A 26531-nucleotide genomic window follows, 5' to 3' on the forward strand; every position below is an offset into this window, starting at 1 on the left:
GGCACAAGGGCACAACGATCCACGACCCCCCGGCCCCGCCGCCCTCCCCCGTCCCCTTTGTACAGCCGTCCCCTCCCGGACATCCCGTCCCTCGGGGTTTGCACAAAGAAGAAGATACCTCAGGATTGTGCTCACGGACTCGGCGCCGGCTCCGGCAGGACTCCCTTTTGCAGAAGCAAAAAAACAAAAACAAAACCCACAGAAATAAAACCCAACAGAAGAAACAAAGCAACACAAAGCTCCGGACCGAGCTGCGGCCGGGGCTCCGGGGGGCTCCCGCCTGACCCTGCCGGCCGCGGCGCCGCGGGTCACCGCCGCCCGAATGTAGCACAAGCCCTGCCCGGCGCGGTGGCTCCGCCAGCCGCGTGTCACCGACGGCGTTTGCTGGTGACGGGGCCGGGCGGGCAAATGCACTTGGGTTTCTTTGCTCCGTTTTTAATTTTGATTTTTAAACTTTGTTTTCTTTCTCGGTCGGCGTTGGCGGGGGCGGGCAAGGCTGGCGGTAGCCTGGGGGCAGCGGGACGTGCCCCTGCCCCGCCCCTCCCCGCCTGGGGACAGGACGGTGATAAGCTATAAAAAAAAAAGTATTAATTTATTGGAGGGGAAAAAAAAATAAAAGATATAAAGCAGATTTCCCCCAACCCCAAAATAATAAAAAAGAAATAAACTTTAACAAATATATATTTAAAAGATTTAAAAATATTAGCAATTATATATAAAGCAGTTTAAAAGAAATCAAGAGAAAACTGGATTTTAGCTTGAGAAAAACTATTAGATTATACTAAGCTGTGTGTCTTGTGGCAAACTCATTCTAAGAGTAGCACAATATTTACCTTTTCTCTGGGTGGAAGGTACGTGCGAGCGGTTCTGGTCGGGTTTTCCGTTGGGATTCAGTGTCGCGTCTTTCTTTTTCCACCGTTACGAACTCAAAGGATGTGCCTTGTTTTATGGAGGTTTTTGTTAATTCTTACACTGGAGGTGTTTCATTTCTTTTGGAGTGTCTTCAGGGTTTGGCTCAGTTTCCTTTCCTTGCTTTTGCTGTCGGTCTGTGTCTGGGTGCGTGTGGGTGTGCGTGTGCCCGGTGCGTCCCGCGGGGTGCGCCGCTGTATATTCCTGTACAAACTGGAGTTGGAGTCTGGTTCAGTCGCTTGAGTCCTGATGAATGCATTTTTTGCTTGTGGTTTCCAAACAAAAGTGTTGCTGTTCCTTTCTTTCTCTCAAGACGTGGAGTGGTCTCTCCCTCCTTCCCTCTCCCTCCCTGCCCTGTCTCCCCCGTCTCTCCTGTTGTGGTCGCTGATCCAGATGTGTTTGGCACAACTTTGAAATTTCTTTTGAAAAAAACAAAAAACCAACAAAACATAAAAAAAAAAAGACTTTAAAAATAATTTAAAAAAATAAATAAATCACCCGCCTGAAAATATCTGTTGAAAAGAAAAAAAAATATGTATCTAAAAAAAAATCCATAAAGTTCTACATGATGGATATATACATATATATATTTTTTATGATTAAGTTATGGACTCTGTATCGTATCCCATCTGTCCAGCTCTGCATCTTGGTGCTGCTCCCTGCTCTTCTGTGCTTAGATTTCACCTCTACTCGTCTTTATTCTTCCTATTCTGAATTGTAGATGGCTCGTGGTGCTGTGAAGACGTTTGCTCCTATACCAAGTCTGGCAACAAATATTTAAACAAAAATAAAAAAAATAAAACCCCTGCCGGGCTGCCACCACTGTTTGTGTCCCCAAGTCCTCGTGGCGTGCTGGGTGTTTGTGCTGCACAGTCTGAGGGCACCCCTGGGTGCCTCTGTGGGGTGCTGGGGCCTGGCTGGGACCTGTCCCCTGTGGAGTGCAGGGCCCAGGCACTTCAATTTTCACCCCACGGGGCCAGTGCTGGCTGCTGGCTCCCTGCAATAACTCACACTGGGCAGGAACAACTCTTTCTGCTTTTATTGTCAATGAAGAAATAATCAAATCTATATTACAATCTTAAAAACAGTAGAAAATGTGAGTAAAAATGCAACAGAGGCTTTTTGTCTTTAATGTGGAGACCATTATTACAGGGTGGTGAACAATGGGCTTGTGGAACTTGATTTGAGAACTAGCTGTGGCATAAAAATCGTACCTGGCTACTCAAGGAAACACCTCTTCCCAGATGGATCGGCCTGGCGCCTTGGCAGTAAAATTAAATACTAGAGACAGAAAGGGGTCGGGTGCCCACCCAGGGTACGGCCTAAAGCTCAGTCCTGCCATGGACAGGGGCCCAGCCTGTCCCCACCAGGACACACGGATCTGTCCAGTCCTGGCACTGGCCAAGTGCTCGCCTGGCGCCCAGCCCCGAGGCCTAGTGTCACCCCAGCCCCAGCCTGGGGGTGTCCCCAGCTGGGGGGACACAGGCAGAGGAGGGCACTGGCACTGCTTCCTCTTTTCCAATCATCTGGGGCAGATCTGAGGGAACACCTGGAGCATCCGCGGGGCAGAGCCGTCCGGGGAGCCGCGGCCGAGGGGCAGCAGCAGCAGGCAGTGGTCGGTGCAGGAGGAGCTGCAGCAGTCATTTCAGTGGTGTGGTCACCCACAGGCCGATGGAGGGGGAGTTTTTGGTCTTTCAGTGTGCAGGACTCGTGTGACGCTCTCGTTAGCACGTCCAGACCTGTGGACAGACGACGGCGTCGCAGGCAGTGACTCCTGAGCAGCCCTGTGGGATTCTCCTCATCCCCCACAGAGCTTCCCTCTGCACTGCCAGCATCCACAACACAGTCAGGAGGGAAACCTCCCGCCTGTGGAGAACCATCCCCTTGTCTCAAAGGATCCCAGAATCATTAAGGTTGGAAATGACCTCCAAGATCATCAAATCCAACCTGTGACTGATCCCTACCTGGTCACCCAGCCCAGAGCACTGAGTGCCACACCCTGTCACTTCCTGGACACCTCCAGGATGAGGACTCCACCACCTCCCTGGACACCTTCCTTAGCAGCCCCTTCCATGAAGAAATTCTTCCTGATGTCCAACCTGAACGTGGCCCAGCTTGAGGTTATGTCCTCTTGTCTGGTCACTTGTTCCTTGGGAGCAGAGCTCAACCCTCACCTCGTTCCACCCTCCTGTCACTTTGACTCCTAACTCATGTAATGCCCTAACTCCAGCGCTGGACGAGCCCAAACCACGCAGGAGAAGCCTGAGCAGACCCACCTTTACAGTGCTGTCCACGGCGCCAGAGAAGAGGCGGCCGCGGGACACGGCCAGGGCGGTGACACTGCCCTGGTGGCGCAGCAGGGTCTGGGTGCAGATCATGTTGTCCATGCTCCACACCTGCGGGGACACGGGGAGCGTGAGCCCAGCCTGGAGCACCAGGAGGGACGGGGGGATGCTGCATGTCACGGGTGACACACGGAGGCCCCTGGGGTTCCCCCTGCCCTTCCCTTCCCTCGGGGCCCCTGGGCTGTCCCAGACCCTGGGCCTGGCCCCACACACAGCCCCACACACGCACCCTGAGCGAGCGGTCGTAGGACGCGCTGAAGACTTTGGTTTGATCGGGCGTGGAGATGACGGCGAGGGCATAGACTGTCCCCACGTGCCCGGTCAGCGTGCGCACCTGCTCCTTGGTCTCGATGTCCCACACCTGTGGGGACAGCTGGGCTTGGGGATCACACTGCGCTGAGGCCACCCAGCTCCCCTCTGAGAGCTGTTCCTGCCTCCACGCACGGTGCCAGGGGGGTGCTGTGCCCGAAGGGACAGGCAGAGCCAGGTGCTGTGCCCGAGGGGACAGGCAGAGCCAGGTGCCCATCCCCACACCCCTGTCCCATCTCCAAGCCCCTGTGCCCATGCCATACGTAGATGAGGTTCCCCTGTGCCCATGCCGTACGTGGATGAGGTTCCCCTGTGCCCATCCCAAGCCCCATGCCCATCCCAAGCCCCCTGCCCATACTGTACGTGGATGAGGTTCCCCTGTGCCCATCCCAAGCCCCGTGCCCATGCTGTACATGGATGAGGTTCCCCTGTGCCCATCCCAAGCCCCATGCCCATCCCAAGCCCCGTGCCCATGCTGTACATGAATGAGGTTCCCCTGTGCCCATCCCAAGCCCCTGTGCCCATCCCAAGCCCCAGCCCATGCCGTACATGGATGAGGTTCCCCTGTGCCCATCCCCAGCCCCCTGCCCATGCCGTACGTGGATGAGGTTCCCCTGTGCCCACCCCAAGCCCCTGCCCATGCCGTACGTGGATGAGGTTCCCCTGTGCCCATCCCAAGCCCCATGCCCACCCCAAGCCCCATGCCCATGCCGTACATGGATGAGGTTCCCCTGTGCCCATCCCAAGCCCCATGCCCATCCCAAGCCCCGTGCCCATGCCGTACGTGGATGAGGTTCCCCTGTGCCCATGCTGTACGTGGATGAGGTTCCCCTGTGCCCATCCCAAGCCCCATGCCCACCCCAAGCCCCGTGCCCATGCCGTACGTGGATGAGGTTCCCCTGTGCCATTCCCAAGCCCCGTGCCCATGCCGTACGTGGATGAGGTTCTCGTAGGTGCCGCACACGATGTGGTGGTTGGTCACGGCGATGGAGTACACGCTGCCTCCCGACGTCTGCAGCACGTGCACACACTCCAGGTTCCGGATGTCCCAGATCTGAGAGAGATGGAGCAGAGGCAGGATGAGACCCTTCTCGCCAGGGGAGATCCCCTGCAGCCATTCTGCCACGCACAGAGTCAGCCTGGCTCCCCATGTGCCCAGATCACACCTTCAGGGACAAACCTATCCAGCTGGGAATGCTCAGCACCGAAGAGCAAATCCCTGTTATCTTATTTAGCTGCCCGACTTTAAATATCCAGGCTGGAAAGGTTGTATGGAGACTTCACACCCTTTGTGTGTGACTGCACACATGTGTGCACACAGCCCAGTCCTTGATAGCACTAAAACCCAATGCAGACAAATTAACAGAGTTTCATTAACACTGAGAAGGGCAACTTCCAATTTTCCTGCGTCCCCCAGACAGTTCACCCCTGAGAGGTGACCTATTCATCAGAACCTGAGCCAGCACAGAGGAGGGAGGGCACTGGGAACCCTCACACTTATTGATGGCAGCTCTGCGGCCAGGCAGTGACCTTCCCCTGTTATCAGCAGGAGTGTCAGTGCAGATAAGGCTGCAGCAGCCTCGAGGCGCCATGGCTGAGGCCCAGTTTGTCCCAGTGAGCCTCCCCAGCAGCTCCCGAGGCCCAGCCTGCAGAGATGCAATCAGCACAGGAAAACCCCACGTGTCAGCAGTGCTCTCACATCCCAGCAGCTGCCTCTGGTGCTGCTGCTCCAGGGCAGAGCAGAGAGAGGAACAGGGAGAGGGGGCTCAGGCTGTCACCAGTGCTCAGTCCCACCTTGATGGTCTGGTAAGATCCACTGTACAGATAGTTCTGGGAAGCCACCAGCGCTCGAACCCAGTGGTTGAGACCTGTCAGCTCCTTCTTCAGCTTGAGCTCAGTTCCCACAATATCCCACACCTGTGGAAAGCAGGGACACACACAGGGGGAACAATCTCAGTGGGGCTGGGCAGGACACAGTAGTGCCCACCCTCCCTGCCCACCCTGCCCGAGGCCCTCACAGCTCTTGTGGGGATCCTTGTGCCAGCTCTCCTGCCTGATGGGAATTGCCTGATCCCACTGACTTGCTGATAAAAGCCAGAAACTGCTGAGCAAGCACATTCCCTGAGGGAGCCAGCCTGGAGCCTGCATTATTGCTGGCAGAGACCCTTCCCTAGCAGAGCCACGGGCTGCAGAGCCTAAACCACAGCTGCAGCAAGGAACTGCCCTGCACTTCCACTCCCACAAAGCTCCCCTCCCACCCCTGGCACACAGGGACTGGCAGATCTCACTGCCCCCACTCTGAGCCTGCCTGGCTCACTGGCAGGAAGTGGCCAGGGATGACAAACCCAAAAGGCCCCAGATTCTCCTTGTGCTGTGTGGCTGCTCCAGCCTTGAGCTGTCTCCAGAGCTGAACCACTCCAGGCCCCAGAAAAAGAAAAGAGCACAGTCCTCTTACAGATGGACGGGCCCATAAGCTGTCTCACCAGGAGCTGGAAGCACAACCACAGGAATCTAGCCAAGGCTTTAAAGGGCAGCCTGAAAAGCTGTTCCTGATTTCTGCATGTTTTAGGTAGGGAATGCAGACTCAAGATCCTTTGGAGGTGGTTTCAAAACAGACAGCCTGAATCTCCAGCCAGTTCTGGAGCACAGACACAATTCCCAATGGTCTGGGCAGGTTTGCTGGGGGCCTGAGGACACACACGCTCAGGAACTGCCAGGATACTGCAGCTGCAGCCTCAGGTTTAGAGTTGGAAGAAATACAGTGCTTTTGCAGCCAGAGAACAGCTTTCCCTTGAGCACAGAGCATGGGCTAAACCTCTGCAGTGCTGGCTGCTCTGTGGCTCAGCAGACCTTAGCAACAAGGTCACCTACAGGTCAAAATGCCACTTCCTTCCTCTTTGGACACTTCTGCCTTAGAGTTTGTACCCCCGGTCCCCAAGCAGCCCCAGAGGAGCCCTGGAGCTGCACCTTGATGGCTTTGAGGGAGCCACTGAAGAGCATGTTGTGTGAGGAGACCAAAGTGCAAACAGGATTGTCGTGTGCTCGGATCGTGTTCACCTTCTGCAGGTTTTGAATATCCCAGACCTGCCAACAAGAATCATAGAATGGTTTAGGTGGGAAAAGCCCTCTAAGATCAAGTCCAGCACTGTCAAGCCCACCAAAGCAGAGCCCATGAGGGGCTGGGCAGGCCACCCTGCCCCAGCCCAGAGCACCAGCCCCCTGCTCCCAGGCAGGAGCTGGGAGCGGGAAGTCCACCCTGCAGGAAACCCCAAGCCCACCCCAGGGGTGGATCCAGCACAGGAGGGTCACCAGTCCCCCCTGGCAGAGGAGAGGCAGACCCTGCTGGGGTGGGTGCCCTGTACTCACGATGATGGTGCAGTCAGCAGAGCCACTGTACAGCTTGTTCCTGCAATGACACAAAGGGGGTCACCGAGGGACAGCGCCACGGCACACGCAGCACAGAGGATGGGAGTTGTGAGGGCATGCTCAGGGGTCCCAGGGCTGCCCCCACTCTCCCCAGGGACAGGTGCCCCTCCTCACTCACCCCTGGATGCAGAGAGCCAGCACAATTCCATCGTGACCCTCCAGGGTCTTTTGGCACTTGTATGTGGTACAGGTATCCCACACCTAACAGAGAAGGCAAGGCAGAGGCTGGAGCCTAGGCAGGATGTCAGCACCCAGAGGAGGAAACAGGCTGCCTGTCACCTGGGCACTGCCTGCCAGCCCTGGGCCTGCAGGCTTGGCTGCCAAAGGGAAAGGACTGCAGAGGGTCAGGCTGAAGCTAACAAGACCCAGGCCAGCAGCTGCTCCAGCTCTGCTCCCTCAGCCCAGGCCAGCTCTGAGAAAAAGGAGCAGCTCTCACGCTCCTGCTTTAGCACTTCCCACCCATCCCAGGGCTCCAGTGGCACAGCACAGCTTCCTGTGCCACTGCAGAGGCCTTTCCCCTGAGCACACACGGCTCTCTCAAGAGGAACGTGGGAATGTGGCGCCCAGAACAGCCAGGGCAGGGGAGGAATCTGCTTTCCTTCCCTAATGTACAGCAATATCCATTTCCTTCCACGTGGCTCCACAACCAAGGAAGCTAAAACAAAGCTCTGCTCCTGGCAGGGTTAGCTGTGGCAGCCCCTGGGATCCCCAGCCTGGCCAGCAGCCACCAGCAGCCACCAGAGTGACACTGGGAAGGGCTGCTGAGGCTGCACTGGGGCAGTGCTGTCAGTCTGAGTTACTGAAAACAGGACAAAGAAAAACAAACATGCCATAAAATAGGGAAAGGACACATTGGATCAGGGACAAATGTTTCGTTCTAAGATGACTTTTTATAACAAAGGAACATAAAATCAGAAGCTGAAATACTCCTGAATACCCTAAATGCCACATAAAGCAAAAGCAGCAGCTGCAGGAATGAGATTCTAATTGGGGCCTTGCAAAGATCTCTGCTTGTCTCTCCATTCCACTAGCACATAATGTTTCCTTGCAGAGAATTTTGTCCAACTGCAATCATAAAGAATCATTTGATTCTTTGGAGGAAACTTTAGGAAGTAACATCCACCCACCCCACAAATGAGCTCAGCTTCTGTTCCATGTGCAAATGCAGAAGGTGCATGGAAGAGGGAAGCTCTTACCTTAATGGTTTTGTCTGAGGAGCCACTGAAGAGCAAGTCTCCTATGGAGTACACACACAAACACCACACGGGGCCCTGGTGGCCCACAAAGGTCCCCTTGCACTTGAAGATCTGCTGAGGATCATAGGCTGCAGAAAGGAGAGCCAGGTGAGGGAGGGAGGGAGGGAGGGAGGGAGGGAGAGCAGTGCTGCTGCTCTGCACAGCTGTGAGAGCAGCCAGGAGGGCTCCCTGGGCCCCCCACACCCACCCCAGGCCTTGGGGATACTCACATCCAAGGATGCCCATGTTGAGCCGAGCATTGATGTGGGAGAGCTCATCCTGAAAAACACAAGAAGCTGTGTGAGCTGTGGAGCCATCCAGGCCAGCCTGCCCTGGACATGGCTTTAGGACTGTCCCCTCCACGGCTCCAACCCCTCTTGTGTTCTTGACTCCCACAGGGCCCTTCCTGAGTTGCCAACTCATCCTCTGACCACAGGTCTCTGCTCTACTCAGTGACTGCCACATCCCTCCAGAGACCACAGGGCCCTGACAGCACCTCAGAGCTGCACTAAACTCTCAGTATTCAGAGAGGCCCAGATATACCTCCCAAACTGCTTGGATCTGCTTATCTCCCTGCTTTCTGCAGGCAGGGAGCAGGGGACAATGCCCCTGTAAAAGGCCCAGGCTTTGGAGCAGAAGGCTCTCCCCAAAGCCTCCCCCCCCTGCAGGAGAAGCCCAGCCAGGAGCAGAGCCAGGTAACTCCAGAGGCCCAGGGTCCATCCTCACGTTCAGCATGGAGGCGTCCCTGCGGAATTCCATCAGGTCCTCGCTCAGCTTGCTCTGGTTCTCATCCAGCACATCTGTGAGAGAGGGACAGGCCCACAGTCACTGCAGAGCCACTGCTGGCATCCCAGGGAACAGGCAGAGGGCACCCACTGCCACCCAGCCTCGGAACACACTGCCACCAGCAGCAGGGAGAGCAGCCCTGCAACGCACCACCAACGAGCTGCCCCGTCCCCGCAGCTCTGACCACAGAGCTCGTCTGCTGCACGCTCACCAAACTTCAGCTCCAGGTTCTTCTCCAGCTGGTCGATTTTCTCCGAGAGCTTGCCCAGCATGGAGCGCAGGAAGGCGATCTCCTGGTCCTTCTGGGCCATGGCCACCTGCATCTCGTGGAAGCGATCGTCCGTCTGCTGCAGGAACTCCTTCAGCCCCTCGAACTTGCACGTCTCCAGGTGGGTCTCATAGGTGTCCTGGTTGCCTATGAATGCACACCTGAGGGGAAGGCAGATGCTGGCTGGAGCAGGGCTCTCCTGGAGACGCCTCGCTCAGCTGTCTCCTCAGGGGAGCTCCAAGGCCTGTGTGGGTCCCCAGCTGTCCTGCTCCTCCTGCCAGCAGCAGGGATTCTGTGGTTCGTGATCCTTCTAAGGGTAGACTCGATCGTTGTGGAGGTCCTTTCCAATTTTAGTGATTCTATGATCCTGCTGGGAGAGGCAACTGCAGGACAAGAGAGGCCAAGCAGCTCCCATTCTTCCAGCCAGGGCACTGGAACCAAACTGCACTGTCTGTCTGGGAAGTTCAAGGAAAAGCAGATCTTGGGCAGGAGACAGAGGGTGGTGTCAGTTTGTTGGGCTCACCAGGAGCCATCAAAACCAGTGGAAAAAACTGCAGCCTAATCACTAATCCAAGTCCCCAAGTGCCACATCTACATGGCATTTAAATCCCTTGGGGATGGGCACTCCACCACTGCCCTGTGCCAGTGATGGAAGAACTTTCTGTGAGCCTTCTTCCTGCAACAGTGAACCCAAGAAGGGGCTGCCCTGGGGTCGGGTGACACGGAACCCTCTGAGGTGGATCAGCACTTCCCTTGCCTGGGACAAGGCCTGGTTGGCAAGACACAGCCATGGTGCCCAAATTACTCTTGTCCTCATCCCCCTCTCTTCATGCTCTGACTCTCCTCCAGCTCTTCTGCCTGTGCACTCACCCTCCTCCTCACCATGACCTGCCTGTTCACACCCAGAGGCTCCAGGGCTGCCTCCCACAACCCCTGTAATCCCCAGCTCAGCCTCGGGCCAGTGCACAGCACTGGGGAGAGCTGCTCAGAGCCTCGGGGCCATCCCAAGGCTGCAGCAGCCAAAAAGCAGCTCAGTAATGAGCTCAGTGCAGCTCCCCACCCCAAAGCATCAGCTCCTTACCCGTATTTGGAGTGGGGACACTTGATGTGCTCACACTCCTTCAGGTGAGCCTCCAGGTTCATCTTGAGGAGGGGAGGGCAGCTGGGGTTGTTGGGGCAGCGCACGGGCCTGTAATCACAGCTGCTCTCATGATCCCTGTCCACGAGAGAAGCAAAGGCAGGGAAAATCAGCAACGAGCAAAAATTATTGGGAACAACACAAATCCTCAGGAGAGGAGCAAACCAGCCCTATGAGGCTGTCAGATGATCCAAAGCCTCCTGCTCTGAGACTGCAATTCCAGCTTTAAATTCTCATTTGGCCAGAAAATTGCAAGTAATAATAAACCACATTTTCACAGGGCACATCGACTTCTTGCAGCTGATGGGCTGAGCCTTCAGGCAGCCATCAACAACAGGCAATGGACAGGGAAAACGGGGATGGGGAGGGAGACAGATTTCAAATTCATAGGATATAACAAAGATAATTCCTCTTACAAAAAGAATCCCAAGTTCTCTACTTGACCTCGGCCACGGAGTTTCATCCCAGATGTCAGGTGGCCGCTCTCAATGCACCCCCTGTCCCAGTGCTGGCACTCAGGGAGCAGAAAACAGCATCCTCCCCTTGACACCAGCCCTGAGCTGTCCCCTGAAGCCACCCTGCTTGTCTCCCTGGCAGAGCCAAACAGAGCAGCGCTGGCAGGAGCTGCACAGCCCTGGAGCCGCAGGGCCCTTTCCCTGGGGAGGATCCCTGGGAGGAGCACTCACTTCCTGGCACTGAGCTTGATGGTGAAGGGGCAGCCGCGGGGGTCCACCTCGAAGGCGGTGGGCTTGCTGCTGGCGGCGGGCCGGCAGCCGTACTTGCAGTGGATGAACAGCTCCCCGATCTGCTCGGCCACCGCGATGTTGTTCACCACCACCGTCAGCTTGGCGTTGTCCACGGGGCACTTCTCTGCCAGGGAGGGAAGGATGGCATGCTCAGGGAGGGCTGAGACAGGGCACCGGCACCTCCCAGAGCCCCTGCGTGGAAATTGTGGCTTTGTGCCTTCCCTGGTCGGGTCAGCCAACTGCCAGGTGAGTGGCCATGGAAAGAGCCAGGAATATTCACCCGAGGTCTGCAAAGCATCATCTTTGGTTTGTCTTGGGGTGTGGAAAAGTTACAGTTTATGTTAACCCATAATGATTGAGGGAGCTGCCAGTGAAAGAAGCCCACGCTGATTCAGACTGCCTTGTGCTGGCTGAAGGGTGAGTGTTCACAGGTAGTGAGCACAAATCACCAGATGCCCCAGCCACAACCTGCTCCTCATCCAAACCCGGGCTCAGCTCCTGCTGCCAGCAACCACTGAAACCCAGGATCCTTCAGGTTGGAAAACACCTCCAAGATCATCGAGTCCAAGCCTTGGACTGATCACCACCTCATCAACTGAACTCTGCCACATCCAGCTGTTCATAGAACACTCCAGCCATGAGGACTGCAATTGCAAAGCCTTTTGCCACAGATCTGTGGGTTGGGTTTGATATAGCAGAGAAGAGAGGGGATTAACATGCAAAGCAGAGGGACCTCTTGCATGTGGAACACAAAAATCTTGAGGGAGAAAGAGCTGCTGCTTTGCAGGACTCCCCAGGGAGCCTCCTGAGGGCTCGCTGTTCTGGTAATGCCAATGGCTTGGCTCTCTGCTGAACAACAGCTTGCCAAGAGGGGCACAGGCTCGTGCCAAAAAAAGTCTTTTTTTTGCAGCCAGAGTCCAACCCAAGCGGGAGCTGGTTAGCCCAGGCCAGCAGCCAGGGGCCTGGGCTCTCCCAGGGTTCTGGAAGAGCTGGGTGAGCTAAAGCAGCTCAGTGGGGCTCAGTCAGGGGCCAGAGCCCTGGCACTGAGGGGATGGGAGAGAAGGGGTTGATGCCAAACCCTGGTTCTTTATCCAGGCAGCCACAAAAAGCTTTCAGTTTGAAATCAGTGGGTCAGCTCTGGGCGAGACATGTATTATCCTGGGATTATCCACTGCATTTTCCAGGATCTGAGAACATCCTGTGCCCAGCCCTCTGCAGTGCCCGTGCTCCAGAGTGCACCATTGGCCCCCAGCCCCTCACTGCTGCAGTGCCACGCCTGACTGACAGCTTGTTTTAAGCCCTTTGGACATTTTTCTGCAGGTTTCTCTTTAGGTGAAAGCAAATCAACCAGGAAATAACATTGTTCTGGCTGCACCACACAAGAACAGCCCTGTACTCACCAGATGTTAAGGCACATCTCCTGCAAAACGTGTGCTGTGGAGACAGAGAGGAACAGCAGCGTCAGCGTAAAACGAGAGCGGGCAAATGATTCCCCGTGGCTACCCATGGGAAAGGTGGGAGACACCAAAGCCTGGGGCCCAGGAGCCTCAGCAGCTGTTCTGCCTCTTTTAGCTCAGCACCACAGGGCAAACCCCAGCTGCTTGCTCAGGGTGAAGCACAGGTCCTGAACACACAGTTCGGAGCTTTGACCTTCTCCCCGTTCAGGATCAGGCCACGACTGTGGTGCAAGCCAAAAGCCAGGGGCGTGTTCTGCCACACTCTGATATTCATGGGATCACAGAATCCTGGAAGGGATCTTAGAGATCATCAAGTTCCAATTCCCGGCCATGGGCAAGGACACCTTCCACCAGACCAGGGCTCAGAGCTCCATCCACAGCCTGCTCTTGAACAAATCCAAGTCTCTCCTACTCCACATCTGCATAGGGTTTCTCTACTTCACCCTCCACTGTAGCCCATGTCATCCCTCTCACTCCCCTGAGAAGCCCCTGGGGGAAGCCTGGCCTCTCCCTGTCCTTGCCCACCACATCCATCCCTCTGGAGCCCTCTCAAGGCAGCAGAAGCAGCCCTGTCCTGCTGCCAGGCAGATGGAACAGCTGGTTTGTAAGCCCATTAAATGCTCTGTAAATTTGAGCACTTTAAATAGCTCCCCTCTCCGTTCTGACAGTTTAACTTGACAAAGTAGCAAACACAGTCTAACACACTAATGAACATAAAGGCTGCAGCACTCCACTGGTCCTGATGCTGCCCTGTGCATCCCCTGGAGCCTCCTGAGCCACGTTCCCTGGCCAGGGAGCCAGCTCTTGGCAGGGCTGTGAGTCCCCCTCTGGAGCTGTTTGCTGCTGCCCTGCTCCCATGGCCTTTTCCTGCCCGGCACAGCTGCACCGAGCTCCCTCCAGAGCTGCCAGAGCAGGACTGCAGATGAAGCCAGGCTGCTTCCTGCAGTGGGCTTTTTTCCACATTAACCAGTAAATCTCAGTGTCTCTGTGCAGAACTGCTTACTGGAATGGTGCAGCCAAACTGCAGCAGCTTCCAGCACTTTTGGGGAATAGCACCCTCACTGCAATAAACAACCCTGAGCTCTGCTGCTGTTGCTACAGCCCCATCCTGGTGATCAGATCACGTCAGAAGCATTAGAGCCATCTCAAAGCCATCTTTCTTCACAAGGAGCACAGGAATAATATACAGCTTCTATTAAATCCCAGTAAAATGGAATCCAGAAGAATATTCATAACACTCCATGCCTTTCATTTGAGGATCTCAAATCCCTTTGCAAGCATTAACTAAATGAAGCTTCAAGCCATTCTTGTTTTATAAGCAACACTTCCTTCACAACTGAAGCACAGCCATTCCTAGGGTGCCCAGGAGCTCCTGCAGAGCCCTTCAGGAGGAGTTTTTGACCTCATGGAAGCCACAGCAAGGAGACTGAACACGGCCAGGATGGGGTGGCTGACAGTACAGCTCCCCTGGGAAAAGCCATCCCACTTTAAGCAAGCCCTAGTTTTGCTTGACAGTCCCCAGGGAGAGACAGAGGGGACAGTCCTGGCTTCGGTGTGGCTCCCCCAGGATGTTTGGGAGAGCCATGCCTTACCCCACAGGTTGTGATGACGGGATCCTTAAAGACACTGCAGCACAGCTGGCAGCACAGCTTCACGGACGGCTGCTCTGCAAACACCAGGGGCTCCTGCAGGGCACACACAGGGACACACACAGCGGGGATTAGTCCAAACCAAGAGCCTTCTGCAGCTCTGCAGAAGGAGTAACACAGTCCCTCAGTGCTGAGCCTCGGGGAGCCTGGGGCACACTGAGGGCTTTTCGTGATCTCAACACAAAATTCTGCCTGGATCCCCTGAGTTCCAGTAGGGGAAGAATGAACTTGGGAATGGCTGGAGACCCTCACTCAGCTCATCACAAACTGGGGGCCACCAGCATCTGGCAGGATCAGCACCTGACAGCAAACTGCACAGACCAACTCCTTTGCCAGTGATTCAGTCACCAGAACTGCACGAGCTGCACTGGCTGGGACTTTCTCCTTGGTTGGCCTGAGCACAGAGTTGTCAAAATTGAACAAAGCCTGAGCTTAAGAGCGATTTTAACGCAGTCTGCACTCTTGTGTTTTAAGCATTCTGAAGGAAGGGCTCCTTCACTCCCCAGGAAGCAGAAACAGCATTGTTTCTGCTGCAATGGGCCCATCTCTCCAGTTTTGTTTACCAACTAGGACAGCCAGCACAGGGCTCCGAGCACGTCCTCCCGGAGCACCACGGCTCTCCATGCTCACATTTCAGAGCATTTCCAATCCATCTCTGCAGTTCCCTGTCTTTTCATCCTGTGCTGCTCTCAGAAATGCAAACACAGCCCCCTGGGTTCCCAAATATGAAATAAACTCTTATCTTTGATCAGTGGCAGAACGCCGCCTGACCTTTTATTCATTCAGTTTGGGGTTGGTTACTGGGTCACAAGCTAAGCTCAGTTTAAAAGTATCCTCCCCCAGCATGTAGACAATTCCTTGCACCCTCCTGGGGCTTACAATCAAGTCTGTGGGGTGCCACACAGTCCTGAATGGGGATGGGGCTCCAAATCCATGGGGAATTGTACTTTTTTGCTGCCTGGGGCCAGACCACCGGCCTGAGCCTTGCCACCCACCCTGCTCTGCTGCAGGGCCAGGGAATCAAGCAGGACTTTGCACAGACTTACAGTTTTTCTGGGAAGCAGAAAAGCCTCACCATTGTCCTCGCTTTCCAGGCAGGGAAGTGGTACATGAGGAAGCAAAGTCAGTGGTGGAAACAAAGTTAAAAGCAGGAGTCTGAGCCAGGCACTGCACGAAATCTACCCCTGAGAGCTCTGCGTACTCACAACAGTCCACTAAGTTACTCTTTTGACACTGAGTTTCCTAATCCTGCTCCTTCAGACAATCCCAAATACCTACTGGCTCCTCCTCTTCCTCATGGAGTGAGAACGTGGAGCGCAGGGACATGTTGGACTCGGAGTGCAAGGAGCGGACGGAGATAGCGGAGTCGGAGCGGCGCGGGGTGCTGATGGGAGGCTGCGGACACAGAGCACCTCTGGTCAGTGCAAATCATTCCCCAACTCCAGGCAGAGCCTTCAGGTTCAGTTCTCCCCCTTCACAACACCCAGCTGCACTGAGTGGCCCTGCTGCTGCGTGCCCTTCCCTGCAGCGTGCCCAGAGACAGGAATGGCTCTGGTTTAACTCCCTCAGCCAGGCTGACATCCACATTCCAAGCACATCACCTTCTCCGAGGTGCATTCCCTGCACACTTACCGTGCACACCCGCAAAGCAACGGCCTGGAAGAATTAATCCTTCATGGAAAGCTCCGTAAATCTCCCCCAGAGACCGCTCCAGCTCCTGCAATGTCTCTAATCTCTGCAGCAGCACTTGTTGTTGCACTCACTATCTAACTTCTGCCAAATTTCTTTGCGTAAGTGCGGAGACTTCCTTCTATTGAATTCTCTGTGAGCCCGGCTCTGCCGCTTCCTGCTCGGGAGGGGAGAGCGGAGCGCACACCGTGCACCAATCCAGAGAGATCCCCTGCCACGGCAGCCCTGGGATTGGCTTGGAGGGAGTGCTGCTGCTGGAATATTAACCAGCAGCACGTCTCCCAGGCTGGAATGTCAACCACCAGCACGTAGCCAAGGTGCCATTCGGTGTCAAAGTGCCACTGGAGGCTGCAGACCGTGGGAAGACTGGATCTGAGGATCCAGTGCAGCTGGGAGTGCAACCACTGAGGGGTTACTCTGGGAGAGATGCTGCTGGTGGAGTGGAAAAGGTGCACAGAGGGGGAATAAAGGTCTTCAATGAGCAGAACGCATGCTTGGACAAGGAAATGGAAGAATGAAGCCAGAAGCTTCAGCCACTTGGGACGAGGCATGATGGATGAGCACGTGCCACACTCTCCAAGGCTTGGCTGCAGCCTCTGTCAGTCCCTAGCCCTGAGCAGTGCTGGCTGGAAGGAGCTCTGGAGATCCCTGGCTGCCCACTGCAAAAGGGACTCTCCCTGGCCCTGGCCCAGGCCAGGCCTGGCACTGCCCAGGGAACAGGGAAAGCTGCATGGACCAGACTCTGCTGAGCTCCTGTCCTGCACCTTGTGGGAAAAACGCTTTTCCTCTGTTCCATGTGAGCCCTGAGAGCTGCATTCTGTGTGCCTGCCCTGGTGAAAGTGGGTGACATCAGAGCCAGGGCCAGACAAAGGCAATGCAGGAGGGTAGAGGGGCCAGCAGGAAATTCAGCAATGAAAGCTGCAAGATGAGGTTGAGAGGCTGCTGCCCTCCCCAGAGACAAAGCATGCTGCAGTTCCAGTGCAGCCTGGCTGGGCTGCAGGAGAGCAGCAGACCAGGATCCTGCTGCTTCCTCACACTGCTCTGCTGCCTCGTTTTTATGATCCTGGGCTCCAAGGAACTCAGAAATGCTGCATCTGCTGAGAAGCCAAAGCATAAATGTCTTTCCCTTAAAGACAGCATATTTATTGACTAAATACATAAACCTTAAGGAGGAATTTTATAATGAGGTAAATCCATTTTATGTGTATCCATTAATTTTATTATTTTCCTCCACTAGTAGCAGAAATTATTAAAATAAGCAGAATGACTGTGCACAGTTCCCACTCTGGAGGTGACAGGGGGTGAGGGCAGCAAAGACAGGCTCTGCAGGGAGGCAGGTTTGTCACCAGCAGCATCCAGAGAGGATCACCAGAGGGGGACTGCAGCATTCCAGGAGGCAGGGGTGTGAGACACAGAAGGTTTGTGTAGGACTCTGGGCTCAGCCCCCTGTGTCCTGGTTTGGAAAATGCTGGTGTTAACTGCACAGCAGAGAAGGGGATGGGCTGAGAAGGATCCTTCACTCCTCCCAAGCTGGGGGGAAAACACAGAATGGCAGAGGGTGTGCTGGAAGTTCCAGACACTCTGGGTATCTGCAGCCTTGATTTTGCCAAGCAAAGAAGGATGAAACTCATTTCTGCACTAAACATCAGGCACACCTTCAAACAGCCCAAGGATGGAGCACTCAAAAATCTGATGGAAGATGGAGAGTTTTCACCTCTGACTCAGAGGTGAAGCTCCCTGTAAACAACAGACTTTGGACAGGCAGGCAGCCTCCATCCATGGGATCCTATGTTCCAATATTCAGCTGCAATCTTTAGCTGCTGTTCCCACCACTTCAGCAACAGGAGCAGCTTCCAGGTGGAGGCTCCAGCACAGCCCTGGTTCCAGCTCCATGCAGGCACAACAAGGTGGGAACCTGTGGCACTGTGTCCAGGCAGGATGAGAGCAGCCACTCAGCAATCCCTGCCCTGCACACAGAGCACACTGCTCTGCTTCTGTTTCATTAACAGCAGCTTTACAGGGAAAGAAAAAGGGGAGGTGGAGGTCACAGGAGGGCTCTGACTCCTCTCCAGCTGTCTCTCTGATGGCTGAGAAGCCCTTGGCAGCTTCTGGAGGAGGGAAAACTCAGTGATGAGGAAGGGAAATCCCAGATTATTTCTTGACAAAGCAAATGAAGCTTCCTAAGAGGGTTAGTGAGTCTGCCTGGAGCAGCAGGCAGAGCAGGACCGAGGCGGTTCTGGTTTGTCAGCACCTCACGCTGCTTCCTGAACCACTCGTTAATCCTCTCACTATTTTTGCTAAAGAATATTTAACACTCCAGGGAAAGTGGGCTGAGACTGTCCAAGAGGACTGAAGCTGGCTCCCAGCAGAGATCTCCCCCACTCTTGGCTGCACACCCCAGTTTGTGCCAGCGGGGTTTTCAAAGGAGTCAGGGAGTTTCTTTATCAGACCTGGCTAAATGAAATATTCACAGCATCCCCTCCTCTGGAAAAATCCTCCCCTCTGCCCTGTGAGAACAGCCCAGCTTGTGAAAAGGGTCTGTGCTGACAGCCAGGGGTGTCCTGAACCCTGGCCCAGCTCGTGGGGTCAGTGGTGGGCTGGAGAGCTGCACTTGCCAAGGACGCCAGGCACATTTTCAAAGGACTTGTTAGAAAAAAGACCAACAACAAACAAAACCCCCACGGGCTCACATAAAACACAGCAAGATCCCTGAGCAACAGAAGGAACTTTATAGGATGCTGACAATAAAATTCTTTGCAATCTGGTGTCAAATTTATTTTAAGAAGTGCTGCAGCTCCACACTGTTGCTGACCCCAGTCTCTAACTCCAGCAGCAGTGATCCATTTATGCCTTGCTTGGAAATTGGGTCTTGGATCCTGACTAAGTCTACAGATACTTAATTTCAAATTTGTTACAAACATGTTTAGATCTGAACAGAGCTTGTGGTTGTGAGACGTGGCAGGAGCACCAGGGACAAGAGAAGGTCCAGCCTCAGACCATCCTTTCATCAATGTTTGCTTTGCTGTTTCTGTTCTTGATTTAATTGATTTGGCTAATTTAATTTCTCTCCAAGCAGCTAACCCTTAAGACTGTTGAATCACTAAATTCCCCCAAAAAAACTTACTCAGAAGTGAGTGAGAAAACTGGATACAAAATTGGGAACTGCTTTACACCAAGATACTGGGAGACAAGGGAATGGTTTGTGTGGGAAGCCCAGCACAGCCCACAGTGTCCAACACCCCAATCTGCAGGTTCCAAACCTTCTCCCTGTGGTCAGAGGCCCCATCTGGAGGTGGGAATAGGAATGGACTCTATGGCCATTACTGCAGAGCCAGCTGGGATCCATCCAACACGGAGAGTGCCTGGCCCCAGGCACAGCCCAGACATCCTGGCAGGGGCTGCTTCCTCCCGAGCTCCCTGCTCTCCCAGGAGCCAGCTGCTCCCTCACAAGGAGGCTCTGGGATTTGTAGTTCCCAGGCTTTGGACACACATAACAATCTCAAGCAGTGTGAAAAGCAGCAGCAGCAGCTCCAGCCTAAAGCCCCAGGTGAGAATGAGCTGCTTCCCCAGGGCACCAGCAATGCTGAGGCTGGTCCTGCCTCTGGGGCACACGGTACACAGAGAATGATGAGGGAGGCAGAGGAGTCCAGAGGAGGTGCAGACACCTCTCATTTCCCTTCTGACCAGCTAAGCCAGTCAGGAGGGTCCTGACAACACCTACCATGCCATCATCCTCGTCCCGCGGGGAGTAGGTGAGGGTGCTGGAGGAGGACGGGGTCCGACGGTGCTGCTTGAAAGTGTTGGTCCCGTCAGCTTTACAGGGAATTCAAAAAGAAAAACAAGCACTTAGGCTCCTCAGAAACTTGGCCAAGCTATGGGACAGCCTCTGTAGCTGTGTTCCTTAGAAAAGGAAAAGACTGGGGATTCTGCAATGCTGGTTCATGACTGCATCTATCAGCACAGGCAGAACAACCCTGATCTCTGAGAGCTTGCCCAGAAAAGAGCACAGGTAATATCCTTAAAAATACTATTAAAAGGAAACTTTATACTCCCACATATCTCAGTCACCAGTAAAAATTGCCTGGATCCAGGGAGGTCTGGATATCCCTGAGGCACAGGGGAGCCATGCTAAATTAAATATGAAATATTTGTATAGAGATCATGTAACTGACTCTGATACATAGAAAAGTCTGAGTGTAAATATTTGGGAGTCCAAAACCATCCAGAGTCCTTGACAAATGTAATCCAAACATTTTTCTGGGGCAGATGTTCATATCCTTATCAAAATCAGTGTCAAGTCTTTTTGTTTCCATTAAAGGAAGGATATTTGTATCCCAAAATGAAACCAGGCCTCTTGCTACATTCCCCCCACGTGCCAGGGCTCAGGCTCCCCTCACCTGCTGAGCTTTGAGGAACAAGGCACAGGAACTGTAAATGAGCAGGGACACTTGCATCCCCTCCTGTCTGAGCTAAAAGTGGCCATGGGGTTTTACCAAATCTCCAGAGTGACTCACAGTCAGGCACAGAGGGAAGATGGAAATTTTCAGCATAGGTGATGACTGTCACAGGGATCAATAAGATTTGGTGCTGAGCTCAGCATCAAACCCTGCTGTACTACTCTGTTTTCAGCAAAGGCTTCCCAGTGGTACTGCTCAGTCTGCCTGAGGAGAGAAAATTCCTGTGCCTACTCATTTCCATCCTGTCAGGAGACTTGGGCTGCATAACACCAAACCCAGCCCCTCAACACCTGGTTAATGACCAGAGAGATTCTCCCAACAGCTTTATGATCTGTAAAAGGACAACAACCACCCTGGGATCGCACACAGTACGTGAAATACCCACCCTTTGTGATGGTGGTCACAGCAGAGAAGGCTGGTCCAAAAGTTGTTTCCATTCTTGTCTGAAATATTGAAAAAAAACGAATGTCAGGGCATTTAAAGCCTTCAGGCTGGTGAAATACTGCACACACATTCCCAGCTTTTCCCTGTGAATAGTGAGGCTCTAAGTGGCAGGAAAAGAGCCTGTTCCAAAGAAAGGAGGGGAGCACAGGAAGCAGCCTGTGCTGCTGTGCCACAGCAGCGGCCTTACCCCGTTAGTGTTCTCAGCAGTAGTGATGCTTGTAGTGCCACTGGAGAAACGATTGTAGCGAGCGCTCTTGTTTGAGCTCATAATCTAGGCCAGCATCTGTTAGTCATGGGAAGCGTGCTCTGTGGGACAAGGAGGACACAAAGGGAGTTAGGCTCCTTGTGGGTATTTCCCTGAGCTCAGAGAACGCTCTCCTGCAGCACACAGCCCGGTGTTTACCTAAACTCACATAAACCTGGATTTTCAGAAGCAAGAGGAAAGGACAAAGATTCCTTCAAATCGTTCCTGGGTGAGTGTTCAGCATTTTTAAAATATATCATTATCTTTTAATAAGAGCCTCATTTCTCTCCCTCCACCGGTTCATTAGGCTCAAGTCTGCAAAGTCAAGAATTCCACAACAGTAATCTGCAGAAACACATGGAATTTGCTTTCTTTAGCCTCTGCTGAAACCTGATACTGCTTCGGGGCATAATTATGCTGCTGTCCCAGCAAATCTGACAAGATGCTCCCAGTCTCCTTCAGAGCCAGGAGAGTCTCAGGAAGGAGCTGCAGCTCCTCTGCTGTCCCACAGGGGTGCTCCTGGCTCAGGCAGGAGTTTCCCTCAGAGAGGACAAACTCAGCCTGGCACTGGGGAGGTGAAGTGTCTCAGGTGTTTCCAGCAATTGGTTTTCTCTTACCTGGGAGTGACAAGTCCTAAATCTCCAAGCTCTTTATAAAAACACCACTGGGATTTCTCCACTTTACAGGAAGGGAAACTGAGGCTCCCAAAGAGACAGGATCCCAGCACAGCTGTGAGCTGGGATTTGTGCAGGGATTCCCACCTCCCTGAGAGCCCTGGCACACAGGGCTGGGCACATCCTGCACACACATTTTGAACCTTGCCAGGGTGACTCTGGGGCTGTCCTCGGCCAAGGCTCTGCCCAGGGCCTGACACAGCACTTCCAGTGCTCCTGCAGCTCTGGATCCAACAGCTGGCAGACAGCCAGCAACAGCAGAATCCTGAGCAGGGGATAGCTCTCAGAAACAACTACGGTAAAAAATTACAAAAAATCCAAAATTCCAAAGAAAAACCAAACAAACGGAAACCCCAAAACCAAACCCAAAACCATCTGGAAACCAGGGACCTGGATAATGTTTTCCACACACGTGACAGCACTGTCCTGGCTGCTTGCAAATGCCAGATCCCTGAGGAGATGTGAGCACAGAGTCTGGAATTGTCTCAAAAGCAGCAGGAACGAGCAGAGTCGTGCTGCAGCATCAGGGAGACCTGCAGAGTTTAAAGTGGGCTCCAGCAAGCCACAGGTTTGGCTTTGGCCACTGGATCCTTTAATTCCTGTCTGTGCTCCCAAGGGCACAGAGAGCAGAGGGAGGGTGGCAGGTAGAAGGGGGCAGACAAAGGGGTTGGGCCACTGGCCCAGGAGATCTGAGCCCCACTGACTCAGCCTCTCTCCCTCGGGCAGCCCTGGGTGAGCCACTGGAGCCCTCGTCTTCCTCACAGCCAAAATTCCCCCCTTCTGCACAGGCCTGAAGATTCCCCTCTCCAACCACAAAGGCTGAAGATGAGGGGTCTCCAGATGATGCAGTGCTCATAAATTAAGCAAAGCAAGTACTTCCATGAGCAATGGCATGAACTGCTGCATCTCCTGGGATTTCCCATCTCAAGGCTGCATTATCTCACCTCCACTAACATGCATATCCCTAAAATCTAGGTTCCCTACATCTAGCAGTACACCTGGGCTCACCACTCTCCTCTGGAAAAGGGGTTCAGCACTCTACTCCTCCCATAATTGGCTGAAAATAGAGAAACATTCAAATTTCCAGGGATACAAATCCATGCAACACCTACCCACACCCCCTTTATCCTGCCCTGCTCAAAGGCAGGGGCAGGGATTTCCATCAGCCATGTCAGTGAAGGTTAAGGGAACCTGGCATATCAGATATTCCTCGTGGGGTTTAGGGCAAAGAGTCATTCCCAGCTGGAAAGAGAGGAAAGCCACCCTGATGGAAGATCAGGGCTGCCTGGAGACTCAGCTTCATTCCCTCTCATTTTCAGGGTATGTATCACCTTCAGATGAACAGATGGAGACTCAAGCAATGGGAAACACTCAGAGGCAGGGAAAACAAAAATGGAGATAAACTGACAGTGTGAGGAGTTCTGTGATATCACCCAAAGTTGGATCAGATGTGCCACAAACAGTGACTGCAGCCATTCGAGCCACTGCAATGATCCTTCAGTCCCTGCCTGGAACCTCCAATCAACCCAAAGTGGGGAAGGAATGTGGAATTCAGGGGTTTCCCACTTGCTGCTTATAAGCTTGGCCTGTGCCTGCAGCTTGGCTGAGCGAGGTACCTGCAGCAGCAGCAGCAGGGAGCCTGCTGGTGTCTGCTCCAAGCAGAGACCAGAGGAATGTGAGCAATGGAAAAAATGTCCAGCAGAATACCAGCCAGGCTGCACAACCCCAGCAAGATCTGAGTGCAGCCCAGACCTCTGCACCCACCACAGACAGCAGCATCTCAGCAGAGCAGATGCCCCTCCAGAGCATTGTCTGACGAGCTCCTCACACCTTCCTTTCCCTCTGAGAACCTTTTCCAACTGATATCAAAGAACCTCAAAGGAGGCAGAAAAGAGCTGATGGTGTCAACATTAATACCAACTTCCTACAGCACTTGCAAAAATCTCTGCCAGCTCTCTGCACCTTTGCTTGGCATCTGAACCCTGCCAGCTTCACTGTCCTGTGCTCCCAGGCCTGCGTGTCCCTCTTGGGTGGCTGCTGCTGGGAACTCAGCCTGTGATCCACATTCTCCTTGCCTGGACTTAATTTTTTTAACATGTAACATCAGTGTTTCTTACAGTAAACAAAGAGGGGGGTGGGGAAATCTCCCCTGGAAAAAGGAAGCTGTGGGGACCCAATATTCAGTAAATCCCACAGCTGATCATAACCAGATGTGAGGGGGGGCAGGGATAGGTTTCAGCATTTGCACATCACAGGGATCAACTCCAGGCTTTTGAGACTCAATGAGAAGAAAAGCCTTAAAATCCTACTTTAGTAATTCAGGCAAGAAAAAACCCAACCAGCAGCAGCTGCAGAGGCAGCTGCAGAGGGAAGCAGTGCTCCCTCTCCCCACTGCTGAGGGGAGATCCAACAGGATCAGCCCCAGATCACCCTGTGACTGCACCTCAGAGCTGGGGGAGAATCAGCACCAGTGGCCTGGCTAATTCCCCCCCTGCTCACTGAAGCTCTCTCTGAGGTTACTCACCCCCAAGGAAACTGCTGGCAAATTGCCCCAGAGCTGGAGTGCCTGGCAGTGGGAAAGGCAGGCACGGGTTACCCTGCTCTGGCTGACTGAACCTCCTTATCTCACTGCTTGGGTATTTATGGTGTAAGACAGAGCTCCTGTTCTTCTTACAACACTGCACTCACAACAGAAGGGTTACACATCCTTGAGAGTGCTGGCACATCCCCCGGGAAACACTCCCACAAAAGCACAGGCAGGTGCCAAGGGCACAGGGTGATTGTGGGGTAATTAGCTCCTCAAGGTAATTAACCACTCTGTGACCATCAGCACCTCAGGTACAGATCAGGGTGACGAGGGCTGCCAGCATCTGGTCTGACCTGTACAGCACAGGGTGTGAGAATGCAGAGCTGCAGCAGATCCTGAGACAGGCACCTCGCAGGGGACACCTCCCTGGGGACACCAGGGCAGAGGCAGGCAGTGGAGCCCTCTGGTCACCCCTCAGCCCAGGAACACCCGGCCAGGGCTCCCAGCAGCACAGCTGAGCCAGCCTGGCCCAGCCCCGGGTGAGGATGGGCAATGAAAGCCAGCAGTGAAATCACCACAGCTGCAGGTGACAGCTCTGCCCAGCAGTCAATGCCAGCTGGTGGGGAAGAGCTTATGAAAAACCCCACAAAACTAAGGAGACAAAGAGGTTGCAGACGAGCTAAAAGCTAAAACACCTGACCCAGCAGGACATTTCTTACACTCTTCAGATGTCAGTCAGTGCAGGAAGGACATAAAACATGAACAGAAGCTCAGCCTTACTGACAGGACGTGGCACCTCCACCTGATGAATCTGTGGAATGGTCTTTTTACCGTTTGTAAGCTTTTCTTATAAGTCATACCAGCTTTTCTGAGTGTCTTACAGTGAGACCATAATTGTACTGAGCTGTCACCAATAAAAATAAAAGGGATATTTTTAATTGCTGCTCCTTTTACCAGCGCTTGCACTGACTGCAGGACTGAGAGAGAACATTCAACAGCTGTTTGAACACTGCCGTGCCTTTGAACAAATGGAGTTCAGAAAGGAAAAGCATTTCATATGGTGCTTTTCCTAAAGGATAATGAAGCCTTGGGATAGAAGAATATTTGCAATACTTCATGTTAAAACCTGAAGCTTTCAAATGTTCCCACAGCTGGATCAAAAGTGATCGCTCTGGTGAAATGAAGCGCCTCAATTTTCCCAGAAAAATAAAATTAAATTAGAAGTTAGAACAGAGGCCAATATTCAGTGCTGTTCCATGACACAAAAGCTACATTTGAAGTTTTATTTCCATTTCAGGTAACCTGGGAGGATCCACCTACAACACCATGTTTGTTATGCAGCCCAGCTCTGACCTTGCAACCGAAATTGTCCTGTGTGGGCTCAGCAGCTCCTCAGCCACTGCTGGGCAGGAACAGGCACATCCACAGCTCTGCCACACAAGGACCTTAATCAAAAGGTGCTTTAAAAGTTGGCCCTGCCACTGCCCAGCTGCGTGCTGTGCCTCTCACAGCTTGTGCTCTTCCACATCCTCCCTCAAAGAACAGACCCCTCCTGAGAACATCACATTGCTAAATGGTGGATTTGGTGAAGGAAAAAGAATAAAACTCCAGCCAAGCCCTGAAACCAACAACACCCTCCCCCTGCAAGGCAAAAATCTCAGCGCTGCTGCAGGTCCTTGGGACGGAATGGCCAACTCTGTGCAAGATCCTGATGGAAGATTTCACACTCGAGAAGCTGAGAACAGTCACCCTCAGCACTCACACCACAGCTGGTGCTCACTGGTGCTCCTCAGACCTGTCTGACAGAGAACAAGTGGCTGCCAAGACCCCACGGGGTCCTGTGGGCCGGCTCAGCTCTGCTCTTGGTGTCCCTGCTGCAAATCTGACAGAGAGAGGGGCTTGCAGCTCAACTGCAAACCCCTGAAGACATGGCAGGGCAGCAGCAAAGACAGGGGGATGGAGAGATTTGGCCTCTGTTCCTCCAAGGAAGCCAGAGCAACGAATCCAGAATCACCTGGATTCTGCTTTCCTAGAATCCAAAGCAATCAAAGCTCCTCTCTCCTTTATTCCCCAATTCCTGTGCCATGGCTGAGGCCTTTTCCAGCTGCTTTTCCTTATGGTTGGCTGCACTGCATCCTCTGGAAAGCTGTAACCACCCCAGCACACTATGGGATTCTTCCAGATTAAAGTCATAGCAAACCTGAGCCCATAGCCATGACTCAAAAAGC

At 53.6% G+C, this 26531-nt stretch overlaps 1 protein-coding gene across 3 annotated transcripts in view; it reads right to left on the bottom strand.

Moving 5' to 3' along the window:
- Positions 1-2012: 2012 nt before the first annotated feature.
- TRAF7 (TNF receptor associated factor 7) overlaps positions 2013-26531 on the bottom strand; it is a 28393-nt gene continuing 3874 nt past the window's right edge. For 2 of the 3 annotated variants that reach the window (XM_084216645.1, XM_084216646.1), the window contains exons 2-21: positions 21046-21164; positions 20800-20857; positions 19679-19770; positions 15547-15663; positions 14212-14304; positions 12563-12596; positions 11103-11286; positions 10360-10494; positions 9222-9439; positions 8951-9024; positions 8455-8503; positions 8186-8313; positions 7108-7190; positions 6930-6969; positions 6531-6647; positions 5358-5480; positions 4498-4617; positions 3484-3615; positions 3186-3305; positions 2013-2648 (exon numbers count right to left, since the gene is read on the bottom strand). In XM_084216645.1, the coding sequence (XP_084072771.1) occupies positions 2634-2648; positions 3186-3305; positions 3484-3615; positions 4498-4617; positions 5358-5480; positions 6531-6647; positions 6930-6969; positions 7108-7190; positions 8186-8313; positions 8455-8503; positions 8951-9024; positions 9222-9439; positions 10360-10494; positions 11103-11286; positions 12563-12596; positions 14212-14304; positions 15547-15663; positions 19679-19770; positions 20800-20857; positions 21046-21126 (2013 nt within the window). In that variant the 5' untranslated portion in view covers positions 21127-21164 and the 3' untranslated portion in view covers positions 2013-2633. Of the gene's footprint in view, positions 2649-3185; positions 3306-3483; positions 3616-4497; positions 4618-5357; positions 5481-6530; positions 6648-6929; positions 6970-7107; positions 7191-8185; positions 8314-8454; positions 8504-8950; positions 9025-9221; positions 9440-10359; positions 10495-11102; positions 11287-12562; positions 12597-14211; positions 14305-15546; positions 15664-15900; positions 16040-19678; positions 19771-20799; positions 20858-21045; positions 21165-26531 lie in introns of those variants that run through there. The other variant, XM_084216647.1, reaches the window with a different exon arrangement.

Source organism: Fringilla coelebs (genome assembly GCF_963513975.1).
Source record: "Fringilla coelebs genome assembly, chromosome: 16".
Lineage (NCBI taxonomy): Eukaryota > Metazoa > Chordata > Aves > Passeriformes > Fringillidae > Fringilla > Fringilla coelebs.